The sequence below is a fragment of the Ursus arctos genome, unplaced genomic scaffold, assembly GCF_023065955.2.
Source record: "Ursus arctos isolate Adak ecotype North America unplaced genomic scaffold, UrsArc2.0 scaffold_31, whole genome shotgun sequence".
Taxonomy (NCBI): Eukaryota; Metazoa; Chordata; class Mammalia; order Carnivora; family Ursidae; genus Ursus; species Ursus arctos.
In genome coordinates this window covers 4,507,718-4,527,431 of record NW_026622997.1, presented here as the reverse complement: position 1 = coordinate 4,527,431, position 19,714 = coordinate 4,507,718, and the positions used below count along the sequence as shown (strand labels likewise).

General features: G+C 54.5%; 2 protein-coding genes across 2 annotated transcripts; both read right to left on the bottom strand.

Moving 5' to 3' along the window:
- Positions 1–402: 402 nt before the first annotated feature.
- Positions 403–4,773, bottom strand: CDSN (corneodesmosin). Its single transcript, XM_044388625.2, has 2 exons — positions 4,646–4,773; positions 403–2,811 (listed from the first exon to the last, which is right to left on the bottom strand). The coding sequence occupies exons 1-2, from the start codon at positions 4,728–4,730 to the stop codon at positions 1,367–1,369; spliced, it is 1,530 nt and encodes a 509-aa protein (XP_044244560.1). The 5' UTR covers positions 4,731–4,773; the 3' UTR covers positions 403–1,366.
- A 12,642-nt stretch (positions 4,774–17,415) lies between these two features.
- Positions 17,416–18,931, bottom strand: PSORS1C2 (psoriasis susceptibility 1 candidate 2). Its single transcript, XM_026511120.4, has 2 exons — positions 18,824–18,931; positions 17,416–18,188 (listed from the first exon to the last, which is right to left on the bottom strand). Exons 1-2 carry the CDS (start codon positions 18,876–18,878, stop codon positions 17,833–17,835), a joined length of 411 nt encoding a protein of 136 aa, XP_026366905.3. The 5' UTR covers positions 18,879–18,931; the 3' UTR covers positions 17,416–17,832.
- Positions 18,932–19,714: the final 783 nt, after the last annotated feature.

Sequence of the window (19,714 nt, the reverse complement as noted above, 5' to 3'; positions counted from 1 at the left end):
GGGCTGGGGCATTTTTATGTAGGCTAGTGAGTCACTATGCTTGGCAGGGCTCCCTGTCATGTTCCCATCCTCTCTTTTACTCTCTCCACCCCTAGTTCCCAGAACAACACCCACCTGGGCTCCTACTCAGTCACCAGGAAACTGATCTGGTTGTTGTATTCCAGCCTTCCCAAGGTTCCAAGTGTCCCAGAAACCCAGGAAATCAATGTTCAGATTCCTAGAGAGGATGGCATCTAGTAAATGAGGCAAACTAATGGTAGAGAAGAAGGAGCCTGCATGGGGTGGGGAAGGGAATAATCAGAGCCCCATACACAGAGAGGGGAAGACCCCAGGTGAATGAGAAGTGAAGAGAGAATGGATTTCCTGGAGCAGTGAGGGAGGAAAGAAATGGGAGAAAGAATCTTGGAGACCAATCTCTGCTTTCAGTTCAACAAATATTTATTGTTTTCCTCCTTTGTGGGAGGAGCTATAAAGCATAAGAGAAATACTGTTCCAACTTATGAGTGAAAATGGGGGACAAGGGGATCTAGAGGTATAGGAGAGCACCATGCAGGTCCTCAGAGGAGACCCAGCACACGAAGATGGCAAAAGTCTGTTCACACAGTTTATTGAACCATCTGTCCAGGATCGAGAGAGAGCAGGGAACCTACTCCAGTGTCTGAGGGTACCCTGGTGTCTCCCTCACTCAGGGAAGCATCTGAGGATTGAGGAAAGTGGCAGCCAGGAAGGGAGACTGAGACGGAGACCTTGAGAGGCAAAAAGGAGTGTTGGGAACTCACACAAGTTGTAGTGAACTCTATAGCTGAGTGGAAGTGGAATTGGGAGTGTGAGAACCCCATGGGGTGTAATGTTGGTTGACCAGACAGCAAAGAGAGGTCAATGAAAAGTGGTCATTGCTTTCAGGCACCCGTTTGGACTATGCTTTATTTGGCAAATAGGGAAAGGGGGGGATGATTGTCCAGGAACCAGAATTACTATGGGACATTTCAGGGGTTTCCCAGTCAAGAATCTGAATAGGTAGGGTTAGATAACAGATTGTACCATCTCAAAGAAATGACAGAGGAAATTTTAGGGAATGGTTATCTGGCAGGGAGGGCACTGCAGTGCAAGGGGCATCTAAGCAGTAGGCGAGAATGAGGAAAGGAATTTAGAGTCTACAATTTGGGGAGATGAAGGAAAAAGAGGTGATAAGGGGAGTCTGCCATATTGGAGCAATGGAGAAAATAGAGCAGCTCTCTTGGGAAGGAAGAGGGAAACTGAGCTAACCCCATGCCTGGGCCTCTGGACTTCTCCCAACTGAGAGATGGTGTGTGTGTGTATATATATACATGTGTATGCCCCCACATGCACGTATGCAAAAGCTAACTTATGGACGGTCAAGTAACTCTCCCTCGGGTTGGAAAACTTCCGGGTCAGCTAGCTGGGGCCCCAGAGGCTTTACTTGGGCCAGGATGTCCCGGATGGAGCGGCAGGGGAGCTTTCCAGAGCTGCTGGAGCCACAGGGCTTGGCACCAGCTGAAGGATCAGGTTGGGGAGAGCCATCGGGACCCCCACTCAATGTTGAGGAGGAGACAGAAATGCAGGGGTGACCAGAAGAGCTGGACTTGCTGCCACAGGGCTGAAGGATGATTTTGCCACTGGATTGGGAGCTGGAGGTGCCACTGAAGGAGCCAGTGCCTGGTGGGGAACAGGGTCCCTGTGAAACACCACCGCAAGGATGGAAGGATGAACTACTGGAAACACTAGAACTGCTGTGGGCTCCAGAACTAGAGAGGGAGCAGGGCCCCTTAGAGCCAACTCCACAGGGCTGGACCCCACCAGAGCCCACTGGCTGAAACACAATGGCTGAGGAAGCCCCTGACTGGTAGATGTTGGAACTAGAAGAACTGTGGCTGGGGATGATGGGATTGCTGGAGAAGTATTTGCCCTCAGAGATGGGAGGCCCAGCTGCAAAGGAAGGGACACCTGGAGAGCCTTTGACAGGGTTCTCTTTGGTGAAGTATCCCACAGGGTAGATTTTGCCCCCACTGTAAGTCATGCCTGGGACCAGATAGCTGTCAGAAGAGCCACCCACCACTTCATAGCTGCCATAGGACTTGTCTACAGAAGTAATGGGGGGGCAGGGCTTGCCTGGAAGGCCACCACTGCTACAGGGGGCACCCTGAACCCCTCCAGGGCCACCAGAGCCATGCTGCTCCACCACCACCACCACTGGCCTTTGACCTCCTGACACAGAGTGGGAGCTGGAGATGTAGGGGCCAGAGTGGGAGACAATAGGGCCCCCACTGCAGGGAGAGTCAGAGACATCTGAACTACAGGGGTGTAAGTTAGAGTTGACCCCTTGGCCATCGCTGCTGGATATCCAAGAGCCTTGGGAAACAGATGAGCTTGAGCCTTCTCTGGACTGGGAAGAGCTCAAGTGGGAAGAAAGACCACTGACTGGTAGAGCTGAGCCAGATCCTGGTTGGGAACTGCTGCTTCCCGACTGGGAGGAGCTGGATCCAGAGGAGTAGCTGATCTGGGAATACCCTGTTCCTGGCTTAAATAACGAAGATCCTGAAGAACCACCCTGGGCGACACTGGAGCCACTGGAGCCACCACTAGAGCCACCACTGGAGCCACTGGAACTGGAAATGGAGCTGCTGGAACCACTGGAGCCACTGGAACTGGAGCTGCTGGAACCACTGGAGCCACTGTGGCCACTGAAGCTACTGGAACCACTCTTCCCAATGAGACAGGGGTCGTTGGGAGAGGTGATACGTGCGTCCTTGCAGGGGTCTGAGAAGGTCCCGATGCTCTTAGCCAAGGCCCCTGGGGAAGAAGGCGTGGTTAGTAAGGGCCAGAGTGACTTGGCTTCCTCCCTCAGCTTCCAAGCCCATCTCAGTCATCTGCTTCTGCTTTCTCCTGCGAGGGGCCCAGGGAGAGTCTGGGGTGGAGAGGGAAGGGAGAACCGGTTGTTGTCCGTAAAGGAAACTGAGGTGGCAGAACGGCAGTTTCAGCGTTCTGGGAGGGGCAAGGACAGAGAAGATGAGACTCCAAAGGAGGGGGTGTTAAGAGAAGAGGGGACGGAGGAGTAGCAGGAGCTCATGGGTCCAAAAGGAAGGACCCCGAAGAGACAGAGCATGGGGTGGGGGAGACTGAGACTCCTCCAGATGGGGCATACATCCTGACGGGGAAAATCCCAGGTGAGAAGGAGGGACCAGATGGAAGGAGGAGACAAGACAAAACAAAACAATAACTGGCCAGGAAGGAAAGAAAAAGTAGCAAAAGAGACTCAGAAAAGAGGAAGCCGCTGGCAGAGGGACGGAGGTAAGGGCGAAGGTCCTTGAGGACTAAGATTCTGTCACCAGCCTCCTGGGAGAGTCCAGGCTTGGGGAGAGGGTGGGAGTTCCGTTCCCATCTCAGTGCTGCCCATGCCGGGAAAGCTGGGTGGGGGACAGGATGTGGGGGCACCCTTGTTGCTTCAGAACCTGCTGAACCACGTGACAGGACACCGCACCCTGAGCCCGCCCTGCTGTCCTGGCCCAGACCAGGGCCTCGAGGATGAAACCCTCCTCCGAGGCTCGCCACCATTATCAGTTTCCTCTCTCCCGGCCCAGCCATCAGCCAGGCCTGCCCACCCCCAGGCTCCAGCCTTTCCATCCCTGGCAGACCTGGAACCACTTCTTTCCTTAACCAAGCCCTTGCTTCTAACCCCAGGTTCGTCTTACCCCCATTTTTCCTCCACTCCCCACCTCACCGCCTTCAGGTCCCAAGCAGTGTGCACAGAGCTTCATGCCAGCAAGTCACCAAACCTCTCTGAGCATTAGTTCACACATTCAGAGAGGCCGAATCTGTCTACCAACAAGCACTTTCTCCTCAGTCTGTGATGTCCCCATTCTCTCCTCAAAGAGAAGCCCTAGGTGGCCCCCTCCTTCCCAACCCCAACTGTGCCCACAGCCCCCCTCACCTAGCGGCACTCACCTAGCGGCACTCTTACTCTGCTCCCCCAAGCCACACAGCCTCCTCTCTACCCCTGGGGCCGTGGGCAGGATCTCCGCAAACACCTGCTGGCCCACACCACAGCCCCGGTTTGGATCCCCACTTTACTGCTTTCTAAGTTGTGACCTTGAGCCAGTTTCTTCACCGGTCAAGCCTCCATGTGGTCCCCGGTTGAGTGGGAGCAGCGAATCTCTCCTGCGGTTCTTCTAAAGTAAAGCGTAGAATAGTGTCTGGCCCAGAAAAAGCGCTCTGTGGCCGGTAACAATCATTCCTGTTAAATATCCGGCCTTCGTCTTCTACTGCTCTAAGATTCGATAATAGCAGTAACAACAACCAACATTTATATAACCCTCTAGAATTTCCAAAGGACTTGTCACATACATTATTTAATTTGAGACTCGGAGAGACTAGAGGTAGGTGTTATCATCAACCTGGTTTTAGAGCTTCGGAAACCGTGGCTCAGGAAGTTCGAGTGACTTGCCTGGAGTGACACGAGGAGCAGGCCTCAGACTCCGGAGCCCCTGCCCTTCCCCTGCGGGGTCCTCTCCTGGCTTCTCCCACCTCCCGGCGCGCCCCGGATCCCTCCAGCCGTCTCTGACCTGGTATCTGCATCCTTCCTCCCCACCCCTCCCGCTTTCCTCGCTCCCGGCCCCCAGCCTCCTACCTGGCAGGAGGAGAGCGACCAGCAGCAGTGCCATCATTCCTCGCCCTCCCGCACGCCCCGCCTGGGGTGCCCGCGAGGAGCCCATCCTGGACTGTGCAGCCTTCTGACTGACAGCGGCTCGTGGACACCCAGGGCCTTTATGCCAGGGCTGGACATTCTCTGGGCAGGAGTCACTGTGGGGAGGGGTGGGGAGGTGGAGGGGCAGGTGCCCGGGGCAAGTTGGTGTGGCCGGGAGGAGCTGAGGCAATCACGGGGCATCTGCCTACTCAGCGGCAGAGGCGGCTTCGGTGTGGGGAACCCGGGCCACGGGGCCCCTCACAATTCCAGCCTTCCTGCCACCTGACTGGCCTACCCGTGGCTCTTCGTTGCTCAACCTGGAACCAGGCCCTCTGCCCACTCAGGCAGCCGCTCTCACCACAGGACCCAGTCACGGGCTTCTCCACGGCCCTGCCTCCCCTGGTGTTGGCCTGTCCCACCCGCATCTTCCTTCTGTGCACAGACATGGACATTTCGACTTTCCCGTCCACAGCAAGGTACCTGTTCTGCCCGCACCCCCCCGCCCCCTCGGCTTCTCATCCACAGCCGCTGGACCTGCCCCTTTCCTTGGGATCCATCACTCAGCCTCCACTTTTCTCCTGCACATCAAAGGATCTGCACTGCACCCCCTGAGCCCCCTGTTGTCACTGTCCGGTTCGCGCCGGCCACACACCTACTACGGGTTTCATCACTAAATGAGCCTTTTCCCTCTTACCGGCTAGTAATCTGCACTTCAAATACCAGCTCCCTGACCTCTCCCTTCTGGGGGCTCCTGGCATAGTCCGAGGGGTGCTGGGCGCCAGGGCCTCAGCCTGGGGAGAGGCCTGGGCTGGGAACCCCTGTCATAGCTGGGGCTGAGGTTACTCACAGGCCATTCACAGGACCTCCGCCTCCGCTGGTGACCCTGACTCCGGTGGGTGAGCCACGGGCTAATGAGGCTAATTGGGAAGGTGGTGGCCCTGCAGCCCATTAGCTGGCTCCCCGGCCTGGATGAGGGGACAGGAAACAGCCAGCTCCTGTCTGAGTGGGGTAAAGCGGGGCCAGGCGGACTTCAGGGCCCCCCGAAGGATAAAAGGCAGGACTGGCAGATCAGAGCCCTGACATCAGCCCAGAGGGAGGCAGACCCTCCTCCGTCCCATTCCCCTCCTTCCTGCTTTGGTCCTGGCCCCACCCCAGCCAATTAGTTGCTCACTCGTATTGCCCAGAGTATCAGTATCGGAGGGAGAGGCCTGGGAGTCGGGTCAAGCTGCCTCTCCTCCTCCCCCACCCTGCTCCCTTCATCCAGACTCTCATCTCCATACTTCCCCACAAAGGCAGCCTCTGTCCCATACTTGGCTGCCCTGTCCCATGCTCTCTCCCGTCCTGACTTTCCCTCCAGCCCAGGGCTGCCCATGGGACTTTCTTGGATGACAGGAATGTTCTGTATCTGTGCTGGCAAGTACGGGAGCCACTGGCCACACGTGGCTACTAAGCACATGAAATGGGGCTGCATGTCCAACCTGAGGACCTGAATGTTTAATTTTCCTTAATTTTAATTTAAATGTAAATAACCATGTGCAGCTGGTGGCTACCACCCCGTCTAGCCCAGGACTTTGCCAGCACTCACATTGGGATTGGGAAGGAGGAGGTGCGGGGAGCTCTGGCAAGAGGGGGTAATGGGACAGTGTCCCCCGAAGAGGGTTGATGCAGTGGCTTTAGGGGTGCCTGGGTAGCTCCGTCGTTAAGCGTCTGCCTTCCGCTCAGGGCGTGATCCCGGCGTTCTGGGATCGAGCCCCACATCAGGCTCCGTTGCTGGGAGCCTGCTTCTTCCTCTCCCACTCCCCCTGCTTCCCTCTCTCGCTGGCTGTCTCTCTCTCTCTGTCAGATAAATACATAAAGTCTTTAAAAAAAATAAAAATAAAAAATAAAAAAACACTGGCTTTAGATTCAGGATGACCTGAGCCCCAGTCCCAGCTAACTTCCTGGCTTCAGGCAAGTCTGCAAACTTTTCTGAACTTCAGTGTCCTCCTCTGTGAAATGGAGATATTTAAATCACGCCTACCTCTCAGGGGAGTTGTGAGGATCAAATGGGAAATAGCAGAAAGACTCAGTGGGACAAAATTGTAGCCCTCCGGGCACAGGCACTTAGCAGATGAAGCCTCCAGTCTGAGGCCTCCCCTGGGAGACAGCAAGTAGGGTGGGCTCACTTCACAGCCCCAGGCTCTCTCTTCAGAGTCTCCAGGCCAGCGGACCTAGAGGAGACCTAGAGGCTCCGGGGGTGCTACTGAAAATGACATCAGTTCCCAGCGCCCATCTGGCCACACCTGCTCCCTCCCACAGAGTCCCGCTGGTCTCCAGGAGGAGGAGGGAAGGCGGGTGGGCTGGGAGCAAGGAGGCGAGTGCCCAAAAGAAGAGGCCCAGGGAGCCTTGTGGGTGGGGAGAAGGGGAGGAACTGCAAAGCCTGTGGGATACTCTCTTCCAGCACAAACAGAGGTGGCAACGTCTGTCCTGTTTTCTTCCTCTCATTCCTCCCAGATGCTGTCAGGCCTTGGCCAGGACAGCCAGCGCTGGAGGAGGACAATGTCTCTCGGCCTCTCTCCAGATCTCCAGCCTCCCACACAACCTGCTGCACAGCCACAGTCCTCCCGTCCGCTCTGTCCACCTCTTTCCAGCCGACGCCACCGCACACGGCTGCCCACATGTGCGCCCTCCCAGCTCCTCTCCGCTCTCCCGTTTCTTACTGGGATCCTCTCTGCTCTGCTATGTTTTACTAGCCTATGTCCCTTGGACTCATCATTCACCCTTCTCTGAAGCTCATGGGGCTGAGGCGGGCAGGGAAGGGACACTGGCTGGGTGCCTGCCAGGCCAGGGCCATCTTGTGGGACAGTCACCAATTAGACAATGGCCACGGAGGTGCAGGTGGGTCTGCTGTGTTCCCCAGCGGCAGGTGCCCTGCCCAGCTCGTGGACCAGGTGAGAGAGCAGGGGTGGCCCCAGGCCACACACCAGAGAAAATCAAACTTCAAGCATGTGCCTTCCAAGGGCAAGAGATCGGGAGTCCGGGCCCACACTTAGGAGAAGGCAGGTCGTGTCCGCTTCCGGCCGCCCCGCGCTGCCCTGGCTGCGGCTGATGCAGCATGCTCGGCCCGCCCCGGGTTTTGGAAGTTGCGACCAAGAGGAAGATGAATTGTCCTTGTCCTTGAGGAGCTGAAGTCCAGCTGGAACAGACAGCCTAGAGAGAGGCCCAGCGTGGAGAAAAGAGGCGTCAGGACGGGCCCTGGGCTTCGGGGAATGATGAGAAGGACAGCGAGCAGGCAGCCCAGACCCGGGGCCCTGGTGGTGCCGAAGCTGTATTTCGAACAAGCGTCTGGCTTGGGAAGTGTCAGCAGAGGGACAGCAGGCTGGAGGAACAGAAAGGCGACTTGCACCGACCTCCCAGGTGATGTGTAGCGCAGGCAAAGGGAGGACGGGTCAGTGCGGGAGATGCAGGGAACGGAGGGTTCTGAATGGGGAGACAGCACGGTCAGAGAGGAGGCGTGGGGTGGAGAGCCACGGTGTCCTGATGGCCGACCCCGGGCCACATTCTGTCCCGGGTACGCCCCACGTGCTCTGGTGCTTAGGCCTCACAACAGCCCCACAGGGTAAGGGTTTTTTCTCCCCCATTTCACAGATGAGGAAACTGAGTTTAAGTTGGTTGCTCAAACCAGCTGGCAGATTGCACAAGAGTTTGAAAGGACACACACCCAAGCCCGTTGGACTCCAGAGCCCATGTAGGTCCCATTTTCTAGCGGACACCAGGCCATACATTAATGGCACTGGTCCATGGACAGACCCAGAGGTTCCTGAGACCCTGGAAGGGCGTGTGCAAAATTCCTGTGTGTCATCCAAGTCTCAAAGTTGAGAGATCCTAAGTGAGAAAGTCAATAGCACATGCTGTCCCTCCCACTCAGTCTTGTCTCCTCTGCTTTTTATCCAGGACAGAAGTTCTAGAACAAACGTCCCATGCAAGGATGTTTTAGACCTAGGGCTTCCTCTTGAGAGAAGGAACAGGGGAGTGAAAACACAGGAAGAGAAGAAGCCCAGGAGAGGAGCTTGTTTCGTGAGGGCAGAGGGAAAGAGGCTGCTCTGCTCTCCGGGACCTGAGATCTCCTCCCTCCTCTGGGTCTCTGCTCTGCTCCAGCCAAAGGCACTTTCTTCTCCTGCTCTCCTTCCATCACACTTGCTCAGCCTGCAGTGGGCTCCTCTCTCCAGCAGTCACGGTTCCCTCCACACGGAGGAGGCTGACAGCCCTGGCCCACTCCCAGCAGTGTCTCCCTGTTTCCCTGCAGTGGGGATGGGTGCCCCTGAGTCATCCACGCTCTCCACCTGGTCCCTGAGACATGAGTCCAGGAAGGAGAGGACGGATTTGTACATGGGAATTCCTACCTGGCCTGTGCCCTTTTCAGCCCAGCTGTGCCCATGTGACTGGCTAACCTCCCCTCGGTTGTAGTCTCTCTCCTCCGCCTGCTTCTGTGGTTTCTTCCCTGTGGGTGGTGATCAAGCCCAGAATCCACAGGCCACGTGGCCTGACTCTTTGCCCTCTGTTCAGATAGGTTCTGCGGCACATTATGCATGTGGCCCCCGCACAGCCATTGGCCCTGGACTGTGGGCTCCAGGATGGCAGGCAAAGCACCTGTCTGTTCACTGAATTCCAAGCACTTCCCCGTGGTGGGCCCGTGGCGATTCTCCCCTCTTCCTTTACTCACCCTGGAATACATCTCCTTCCTCTCTGCGCTCAGTGCCTCCGCCCCTGCCAGCCACATCGTACGCGGGCACTCCAGGTGCCAGGTGGGATGCCACAGTGGCCAGGGCCTGGCCTCCAGGAGCACGCGGTCTGTCCAGGCAGGGGGCAGGAGGCACATGAACCTGGCTCTGACGCACAACGACTCAGCTGTGCTCTCTCGTGGGCCCGTCTGTCCCACCCGCATTCCTCACGGGTGACTGTCTCCCCTGAGCCACTCTTCTCTCCCCTGGATGATGTCTTTTCTCGGAGGGTTGCAGCACACCTCCATTAACAAAGAGCAGAGCTCACGAAGCACCCCGAGGAAGTCTCGGGGTTTCCCCTGCACCCGGAGTTCATCTGAAACCCGGGGTGGAGCAGGCCGGGGCTGTGTGCTTTAAAACCTCTTAGGTGACTCTGGTTGGAAATCCCACCCAGGAAGCATGTTGCGCTTCGCTAAGAATCCCTGCTCTGGGGAGCAGTCTCCACCTCATCAAAATATCCTCTGCTCCCTCAAAACATATTCCGCGGGCTGGGCTGGGCTGGACTCAGCTCTCCCTTTTCCTCCTTCTCCATCAGCTCCCCAGTCCTGCCATCTCTCCTCTAGGGCTGACCTTGTGGAATTTGGCCTGGCCAGCCTCCACTTCTGCTCCTCCCGTGCCCCATCCTCCCCTCTCAGCAGCCTGCGGGTACCCTCTACGGGACCCAGGGCACCGCAGCTGGGGCCCACGCAGGGGCATCTTCAGGCAGTGAGTCCTGAAGAGGAAGAACTCAGAAGGGAGGGGCTCTGCCCACCGGGTGCTCTGCTCCCCCTTCTTTCCCTTGGGCACTTTCTGCAAGCAGCAGGGAGTCAGCTGAGGGCCGGTCACACTCCCTGGGCCCAAGACCGCTGGGGCTAAGTCACATCTGATTTGGCCAGCGCCCCGCTTGTCTCGTGAGGAGGTGACGGCACAGGTTGCGATTAGCTCTCAGAGCAACAATAATATTTTTCCTCTTCTCTGCTCTGTGGAGCAAGTGCTAGGGAAACCAGCGCTCACTGTCTGCTTATTACGCTCACCTTGAAAACAGTCATTCTTTCCACTGTAGCTATTAATGCTTTTTATTGTTACTGGTCATCCAGAATTAGTGACCCAGCTCCCTCCCCAGCCCAGAGCATGCAGCCAGGGAGGGTGAAAGGGAAGGCCAGGGTACGGTCTGAAGGAGCTTTCGGGGGCAGCTGGAAGGACTTGTACCAAGTGGGACTCCTGGGCCAGGTGTGGCTCTCGGAGCTGCTGGGGGGTGGATCGTGTGAGCCCATCTTCTCTCCTTCTCCTGGCCTAAATCCCTCTGGCGGGAGGGAGCTTCTCCTGCGTCTCTCCCTGGTACCGGATGTATCACCCACAGACACAGGTGACCAGATAAGACAGAATGCTATTGGAGAGGCTGGCATCCCCGGTGCAGCTCTGTTCTCCCGCACGCCGGGACTAGAACCAGAGAACAACACTGAGTGCCCGGCAGTGTGTAGCACTCAGGTCATCACAGTCAGCTGCATATGCAGGACTGACCCTGATGCTCTCAGTGACCCCAGGAGATAGGAACTAGTACTCGTCCTTGTCCTTCGGAGCTGCAGACACAAGCCCAGGCAGTTAAGGCGACGCCTACCCCAGTGGCTGGGGCTTCCCCTGCACTGGGAAAGCTACACGCTGCATGCTGTGCCTCCTCCTCTTCCTGGGGATTCCCGTGCCTGACTCCCTCCCTCATTTCATTCACTTCTTGTCACCTGCTATTGCCTTCAGACGCCCCCCTCTGTCTTTTCTATTTAAAATCGCTCCCCAGGGACACCTGAGTGGCTCAGTCCGTTAAGCATCTGCCTTCGGCTCAGGGCCTGGTCCCAGGGTCCTGGGATCGAGTCCTGCATCGGGCTCCCTGCTCAGTGGGAGTCTGCTTCTCCCTCTCCCTCTGCCCCCTCTGTGCTTATACTCTCTCTCTCTCTCTCCGTCTCTCTCTCTCAAATAAATAAATAAAATCTTTTAAAAATATAGTAAAATAAAATCGCACCCCAACCCCACATATGGGCCACCACGCTCCATTTCCTTCTTCTCCCTGAATTTTCTTTTCTTTTTTTTCTTTTTTAAAGATGTTATTTATTTATTTGTCAAAGAAAGAGAAAGCACAAGCAGGGAGAGCAGCAGGCAGAGGGGGAAGCAGGCTCCCTGCTGAGCAAGGAGCCCGATGGGGGACCCTGGGATCATGACCGGAGCCGAATCTGCCTCACTTTTCTTCAGAGCACTTATCACTGTGTGACACCCTATTGCATATGTCCTGTATACATCTGTGTGTTGTTCCCTTCCCCCACTACAAGGCGAGCCCCATGAGGGTAGGGCCCTCCTCTCTTTGACTCACCACCGCCCTAGAGCTCTGCCTGGCTCGTGGAAGGAACTCGGTATACAATGAAAGAAAGAAGAAATAATGAGTATGTGAGCCACTTGGCCAAGCAGCCCGTGCCCAAATCTTCCTGAGGACCCCAGAGCCAGCCTCATCTCACCTCATGTGCCTGACTCACCTTAGAGCGTCACCTTGGCGACCGGGAGGGTACTAGTGGGGCCTGACTGAGGCCTGGGGAGTGCATGATGGTAGAGGCTAAGAGCAAGGAGGACTCTGGAGGGAAACACTTTGGAGGAGCCTCTAGGCTGCCCCCTGGTGGAAGAGCGTAGAATACCCAACACAAGGAATTAGGCTCTCAGCATCGGATGGGAACTCAGAGATTATTAAAGAAATTCCCTAAAGTCACATCCCAACGTCATACTGAGAACAGATAGCAGAGTAGGGACAAAGACTTGGGTCACAATCTGATGCTCTCACCACTATGCCATCCTGTCTTCCCCCATCACGGGAGTTGAGATTAAGTGGCCAAAAGGAAGGCTAAGGATATTTGAGGATATGGGGGGGGGGAGGGCTTGGAAGGTGGATTTGATTTAATTCAACAAGTTTTTTGAGCCAGTGCCAGGTACCCAGTGGGCACTTAATTGAAGATTAGAGAAAGAAAATGTATAGCAAGAGAGCTTAAATTTATACCAAAGCAAGTTTTCAAATGAACTCAAAACATGAAGTTTGTGGAGGAATTAGGTCTTCCCCTCCTCCACTCCTACCTCAGGGTGTGCCTCTCTGTAATTTAACTTCCATCACATTTTATTGTCATGATTTACATGTTTGTTTCCTCCCCAGACACAGAGCTCCTTGAGGGCAGGGAGGACTGAAGCGACTTCCTGGGATCATCGCCACGGCCTAGCACCCCCCACAGCAGACGCTCAATAAGTGATTGGTGTATGGGCAAATGGATGAGCAAATGAGTGGGTTGGGGTTTCTTTGCCGAGATCTTCAAAGAAGAGCAGACAACCATCTCTTCTGTCTAGTCCAAAGACAGGATTGGCCCGCCCAAAGGCTGAGGGCTATGCCTGATGCCCTCTCAAGTTAACTCAGCTTCTATAATTAGATTATACCATGATACAAGTTCTAGGTTCTTTTCTTTCATTGGCCAAGCATTTATTTGACTACCATGTCCAAGGTACTGAGCTATTGTGCTCTAAGTCTGTGATCCCATTCTATTATTTAATTCTCTGACTCCATGTTGACCTAAGATTCAACAGTGTCCCCACCGCATTCACTCCTAGGTGAGGTCAGCCAAAGTAGACGGGAAAGAAGCCGTATTGTCTACCCTGAACGAATAGCTGGCACAATGGGCTCCCCTGTGTTACTACTCCAAACCCTCGTCCCACTCGGTCTCCTTCCCTGCTAATAAACATGCCTTGTTTGGGTGTCAATACCAGCGGCCTATTAATAGCTATGAAGATCTCCAATTACCTCATGCCTCCCCCTTCTCTCTCCCACTCACCCATTTGTTGTGTCAAACTGGGAAGAACTGGTTGGGAGCCAAGCAGTCTTGCATTGTCTTGACTTTGGCACTTGGGTGACGTCTTAGACAGATGAGTTAGCTCTCTCAGAGTAGTTTCCTCATCTGTGAAATGGGGCTAACAATTTGCTTTATTGAACACCTTCTGGGCCAAGGACTAGGAGGAGAAGTAAGGCCTACAAACACAGACAAGAAACAGTCTCTGCCCTCAAGACCCTCATACTTTACAAGAGGAGGAAGACATGAAAACCACAATAATGTGGAAATTAAATAAGACAGCACGATGTAAAGAGCCCTAGATCCTTGCGTGGGCCACACCAAGAATGCAGTTCCTTTCCCTCTTTTTCTCTCCTTCAAGTATTCTTTTCTCAATGAACTTCACCTCACTGGTTTGGGGGGTTGCTACAGGTCAGTTTGAGGGATCCAGACTTCTTCCCTTCCCTCCCATACCTCCCTGCCGCAGCATACCCAAGCATATGTGTGAGCCTCCCCACCAGTGGGCACTATTCTATCAGAGGACAAAGACTTTTGATATAAGCTCGCACACCTGGCTTCCCTAATTTCCCTCCAACTCACTTGTCCAACAATATCCTCCTCTTTTCCAGGTTGTAAGCCCTTCACTCGAACGATTGCAGACTACTCTATGTTGCCCAAACTTGCCATTTTTTTTTTTAAGATTTTATTTAGTTATCTGAGAGGGAGAATGAGAGAGAGGGAGCGAGCATTCAAGGGGGGGGGGGGGATGAGGGAAATGGAGAAGTTGAGCAGGGAGCCCGATGCAGGGCTCCATCCCAGGACCCTGGGATCATGACCTGAGCTGAAGGCAGATGCTTAACCGACTGAGCCACCCGGGCGCACCACAAGCTTGCCATTTATTAATGAATCCAGCCATTTATAAAACATGTATGCAATGGTGAATTTTATGTGTCAACTTGACTGGGCTAAGGGATGCCCAGAGAGCTGGTAAAGCATTGTTTCTGGGCGCATCTGTGAGGTTGTTTCTTAGAGGAGATCAGCACTTGAATGGTGAACTGCGGGAAGAAGCTTCCTGTCAGCAGTGTGGGTGGGCATCGCCCAAGCTGTGAGGGCTGAATCGAACCGGAAGAAGGGCGAATTTGCTCTGTCTGAGCTGGGACATCCATCTTCTCCTGGCCTCAGACATCATCCGCGCTCCTGGTTCTCCGTCCTTCGACTAGGACTGGGACCTAAGCCTTCTGCTCCCCTGGGTCTCAGGACTTGGGAATTACTCCACTGGCTGTCCTGGGTCTCCAGCTTGTAGAGGGCAGCCTGTGGGAATTCTCAGCCTCCACAATCTCAAGGGCCAATTCCTATAATAAACCTCCATATATATTCTGTTGGTTCTGTGTCTCTGGAGAATCCTAATATAACCTATTAAGGCACTGTCTTCGGCGCCAGGGTTACACAGACAAATAGGAATAAAGAGATGGGAGACTATAGTGGTTAAAATCAGAGACATTGGCACGGGATAGACGGGAGTTCAAATCCCAACTTTGCCATCTGTGTCTCCTTGTACGCACGTCACCACCTCTCCGGATCCTAACCGGTGATGAGGATACGGTTACTGTGCAAATCAGGTGAGAGGTTCATCTGTAGAGCCTTTGCCAGGAGCACCCATACAGCCCCTGCGCGGTCCTAAGTAGCTGCCGTGTGGTTTGTAGTAAAGCATACTTTGTGGCTTAGGCTGGGCTGCCCAGGAGTAGATCCCGAGACAAAGATTCAAGGAAAGGGGATTTATTTTTAGAAGGTGAGGGGGGATGGGGAAGGAGAGGGAGTGGGGAAATGGAAGGAGGCCAAGCAAAGTCTCATGGAGGGCAACTGGGGCTCAGAGGACTAGGGTGTTGATACCCCGTATTTGTGGGTCATCCTTGAAGGGCTGGGGGCGCGGTACTGGAGCGAGGACGTGAGGGAGAAACATTTACAGGTGCTTCCCGCACTCCGATGTCCCAGAAGTCCGAGGCCTGGGCGGGCTGCTGGGAGTGACAGCGCCCTGGGAGCACGGGGCACCGAAATGGCCCACCGAAGAGGTCCCAGAGGAGACGCTCCGGGCCGCCTCTGTCGCAAGAAGCCGAGGAGGGGAGAGCAGACGGAAGACATGATCTCCCGTCTGAGTTTTGTTGCAGGCGCCTGCGGACCGCGGCGGCGCGGGGCGGGGTGCAGGGGGGTGGGGAGCGGCGTCACCGAAGACAATTCGCACCGGCGGCGGAGCGGGGGGCCTTTCCGGACGGCGAGCAGCGCGCACAGACGCAGGAGCCCGCGACCCCCGGCTCACAGGCGCGGCGGCAGGTCCTGCGGGGGGCGGGCGGCGGGCAGCTTCGCGCCTGTGCCTTCGCTGGAGCCCCCCCCCCCCAACTCCCTCACCCCGTCCGCGGCCTCCGGGCCGGACCCCCAGCCCCGCTGCTCGGCTCGGGCCCTGCTTCCTGGAAGCTTCCCCGGGCTAGTGCGGCTCCCCGTGACTCCCTTCTGAGCTCACGGCGTTTATTGTCAAGGCTGTTTGGCGCTTACTCACATCATTATTTAGTTACAGGCACCCGCGCTGTCAGTGACGTTGCTATTACTCTTTTCATGCAAATCCTTTCTTCCCCAGCTGCATTTTAGGCTTCCTGAGAATGGGAACAGTATATTTTGTATTTCCTGTATTCCCCATGGCACTTGGCATTGATGGACATATGAAGGGAATGAATTTCGTGAACTTAGTCCCACTTTGGGGCCTATTAATTTCTACTAGGCCCACCCCTACAATTCTTATATGTTCTTATCGTCTCTAAACTCTAAAATTAGGTTTTGTTTTCAAACTGGTCACATACAGGTTCTGATGGGAGTTGCCACATAAACAAATTGGGTCCTAAGTGGCGAACACTCAATTTCTTTTAACCCCTCTTCAGCGCCCATCCTGGTAAGCCCCTTGATTGATCTCAGGCCATGGACATCTCTTGACTCCTGCCTTTTGAACTTTTCTGCTCAAAAATTCCCTTAAAGATTTTTTTTTAATTATGTATGCCTTACACATTTTTAAGTCAACAGCTAACATTTTTAATCATAAATTTATATATTGCAAAGAGTATACTCTCCAGGGAATTGTACATACTTACCTGTTAAAAGCCACATCACTCTTTCAAATGTAGCAGATGGAATATAATAACATTTTTGCATCCACAATGCCCTTTTAATAAGTGAGCAAGCCCTTTAACCAGTCAGCAAATATAACTTACATTTGTTTAGTTTTTTCCATTCCACTCTCCCTACAGTTTTATCCTAATGAAATATATTTTCCATTGTATCACTTCTTTCTTGTATTTTATTGTATTTTGGGGAATTCCTTTTGTATATCTCCGTAAAGAAAATATGTATATAAATTGAAATTTATTTCCTCTGACTATAAGACCCTAGGCGTTAAAAACAGTTAGTCTGCAGTGGGTTTATTACTACAATTCTTACAAGACACACTCTGTCAAAACTACAAGGTGACGATTAAAACTTGACGGTGGTGATCAAACAGAAAGGTAGGTTCTTATTTCAGGTGCATCTCTTAAATGAGGTGGAAATGGGACGAAATGAGATGATTTCCGTTCCCCACTGACTTTTGTCGGGCAACGTCAGGAAGAGCACTCCGGTCCTGCTCAGGGTGAGCAAGGGAGCCCGGCCTCTCGCCATCTAGAGGGAGAAGGGTGCTTTGTTAATGGAGGCAGGTGGAAAAGGAAAGCACAGCAGTCCTCAGGCAGCTTCATTTTAGGAAGGGATACATATACTTCTGGAAATTGATCCCCTTAGAACTTAGTCCCGCCCAGACGCCCTTAGGGACGTTTCCGTGCTCAGCCAGAAGCGTGCAAACCATAAGCTATTAAAAAGAGACTACATTTGGTTTCTCGTTTTCCTAAATAGTGGTTCCAGAATGGGAGAAATGTGGGTTTGAATGTCCGTGTTACTCTGATGGTTACATTGCCAACTTCCTCCTGCTGAGCTCCCACCCTAATGCATATGGACAAGACAGGAACTCAGACTACTTCCAGATCTCTGCAGGCTTGTGCGCTGAGGAGGGCATCTCAATATTCAAAGGCCCACTCATTGGCAAAGAAGCAGCCGAGATTCAAAATTAAGAAAACATGGATTTTATTTTTCCACTTCATGGAAGTACCGTCATGGTCTCCTGAGAGCTCCCAGCTATAAGCCACCAGGTGGCAGCAGAGAAGACAGCACGGCCAGCCTGGCCCCAGGAGCCCCACGGATGGGCGGGGGGGGAGGAGGTGGAAGGCAGGAAGAGGGAAGAGGACTGGACATGAGGTAGGGGTGTATGCTTTAGCTGTCCGAGAAAACAGGCGGGGAAATGTGGGGCGGATTTCAAGAGTGGACAGAAAATATTGAGAATGACACTTTCAGCGTCAGAATAAAATTGAAGGAACGAGGAAGAAAATTGAGGTTGCTGGGAGAATTGAAGAGGAATCAGAAGGGTACAGATGGTCATGAGGGGCACTCTGCCTGGAGGCCTAAGATGCCTCTGGGGGTCCCTTTATCTGTACTCTTCCCGGGGTGGGTCAAGGTCTGGCTCCTCATGAGATCCATGGTCCACTTCAGGGGCAGGCGGCCAGGGGTTTTCTGGAGGCTGGGATCCTGCTGGCCAGGGGTCATCAGGCCGGGGAGGCTGAGGGGGATCGGTTCTCGGGGGCTCAGGAGGCCAGACTCCAGATTCCGGCAGGTCTCTCCAGGGACGACTGGGGCCTGGAGGTGGAGGGTCCTCAAAGAGAGGGGGTGCCCCTGGCCAGGGATCACCAGGGATTGGGGGGCCCTGAGGCAACGTTGGGGAGCCCTCCTCCTCTCCAGCCTCTGTGGGTAGGGGAGGGGGGTGCTCTCCGCTGCCTGAGATGCCTGTGGAGGAAGGAGAAAGGGAAAAGTGGTGAGGGCCAGATCCCTCCTCCCGCAGCTAGACTCAGGGGGCAGAGCCTCTCTGGGATAGACCACAGCCTGAACTGACACCACAAGCAAACCCGAAAGGTGACTCTCAAAGAGCTCTCCACACATTTACAAAATCCCGAAGTGATCTTAAAATGACATAAAAACCTTGTCCGGAATCATTACCTTGACCAACTTTAAACCGCCAGGAGCTGACATAAGCTCCATCCCACCCTGGCTGGGACCCCCACGGCCATGGCCTCTGTGCTGGTCTACACCTCCAAAGCCGTCCACACCTTGGGCCCATGTGGCAGCCAGACCCCACCCTCTGCAAACACGTCCACCCTCCACACAGTCCTCAGCTGTTAGGACTACTCACCCGCACACCCGGATTCTGATCTAAATTGCCACACGGACCTACTCTTGGAACAGCAAAAACATTGAGCAAAATGCACTTTCCTGCATCACCTTCGACATCTTAACTCTTCCCCTCATGTGAATACCCCGAATCTTCTGGAATCTCCTCCATCCCTATGCATCCAATTCACCCTTGCCTCACTTGGCCACCCTCCATCACTCCCAACCGCACCCCCGGCCTGTTCCCAGCTTACCTCCGGCATACAGAGAAAGGACCAGGATCCCCAGCAGCTTCCAGTTGAGCACCATGGCTGTCTCCTGGCCCCCAAAGTTGGGGGTGGGCCGAGTCTAGGTGCCTGGGAACCCCAAGAGGCTTTATAGGGGAGGAGTGAGAGGAGGTGTCCAATCTCTGGGGAGGGGCCAGCCCAGTGACACGAGGAATCCCATCGGAACCTAACTGGTCAAACCCGTTTGGAAGGCCACGGCTCATGTGTAACCTCTGACGGCAGCGTCCCTCATTTTAGTTCCCCGTCATTTTGGGACCCGGCCACCCCAGCTCTGTCAATGCCCTAGACCTTGGTCACCCCACCCTTGGGTTCACATCCGCCTCTACACACCCTGCAGCAATCAATACCCACCTGTCATCTCTGTAATCACAAGGACTTCCACCTTTCATCCCTCGAAGCCATTGGAAGCTGAGGAATGGGAGCAAACCATGCGTGGGGAAGCAGTGTAATTACAGAAGCCAGGAGGCAGGACGCCCGGGCAGGAGCAGGGACAGTGCTCCTTTTAAACACAGAGGACGCAGCTAGGATGGTCTTGGCCAGTACCCCGAGCCTCCCCCTTGGGACTGTTTTGTCCTCGGAACTTCCACTTCCCCCAGGACTGGGACCAACATGCTTTCCAGCACATGCCTCCATCAGGCACCCAGGGGGCCTCCCAAGCAGTGACATCCAGGAGCCACCTGGAGCCACCTGGGGTGATGGCAGGTGAGGAAGTATGAGGACATCCTGATTCCTAATCCCCACCCCAGAGCAGGTTCCAACAGTCACAGCCCAGAGGCTCAGGAGGAAGCTGACTCTGCTTCCTGTCAATCTCTGCCTCTTCCTCCTTCCTCTGGAATCCTGCTGGGGGGCAGGGGCTGC

Bases quoted from the DNA above. Each gene is read 5' to 3' on its own strand.
- PSORS1C2 (XM_026511120.4), bottom strand. From the start codon at position 18,878: ATGGTGCTCAACTGGAAGCTGCTGGGGATCCTGGTCCTTTCTCTGTAT. The intron at 18,189-18,823 runs GTAAGCTGGGAA...CTTCCTCCACAG, and splicing joins CCTTTCTCTGTATGCCGGAG to GCATCTCAGGCAGCGGAGAG.
- CDSN (XM_044388625.2), bottom strand. From the start codon at position 4,730: ATGGGCTCCTCGCGGGCACCCCAGGCGGGGCGTGCGGGAGGGCGAGGA. The intron at 2,812-4,645 runs GTAGGAGGCTGG...CTTCTTCCCCAG, and splicing joins GGTCGCTCTCCTCCTGCCAG to GGGCCTTGGCTAAGAGCATC.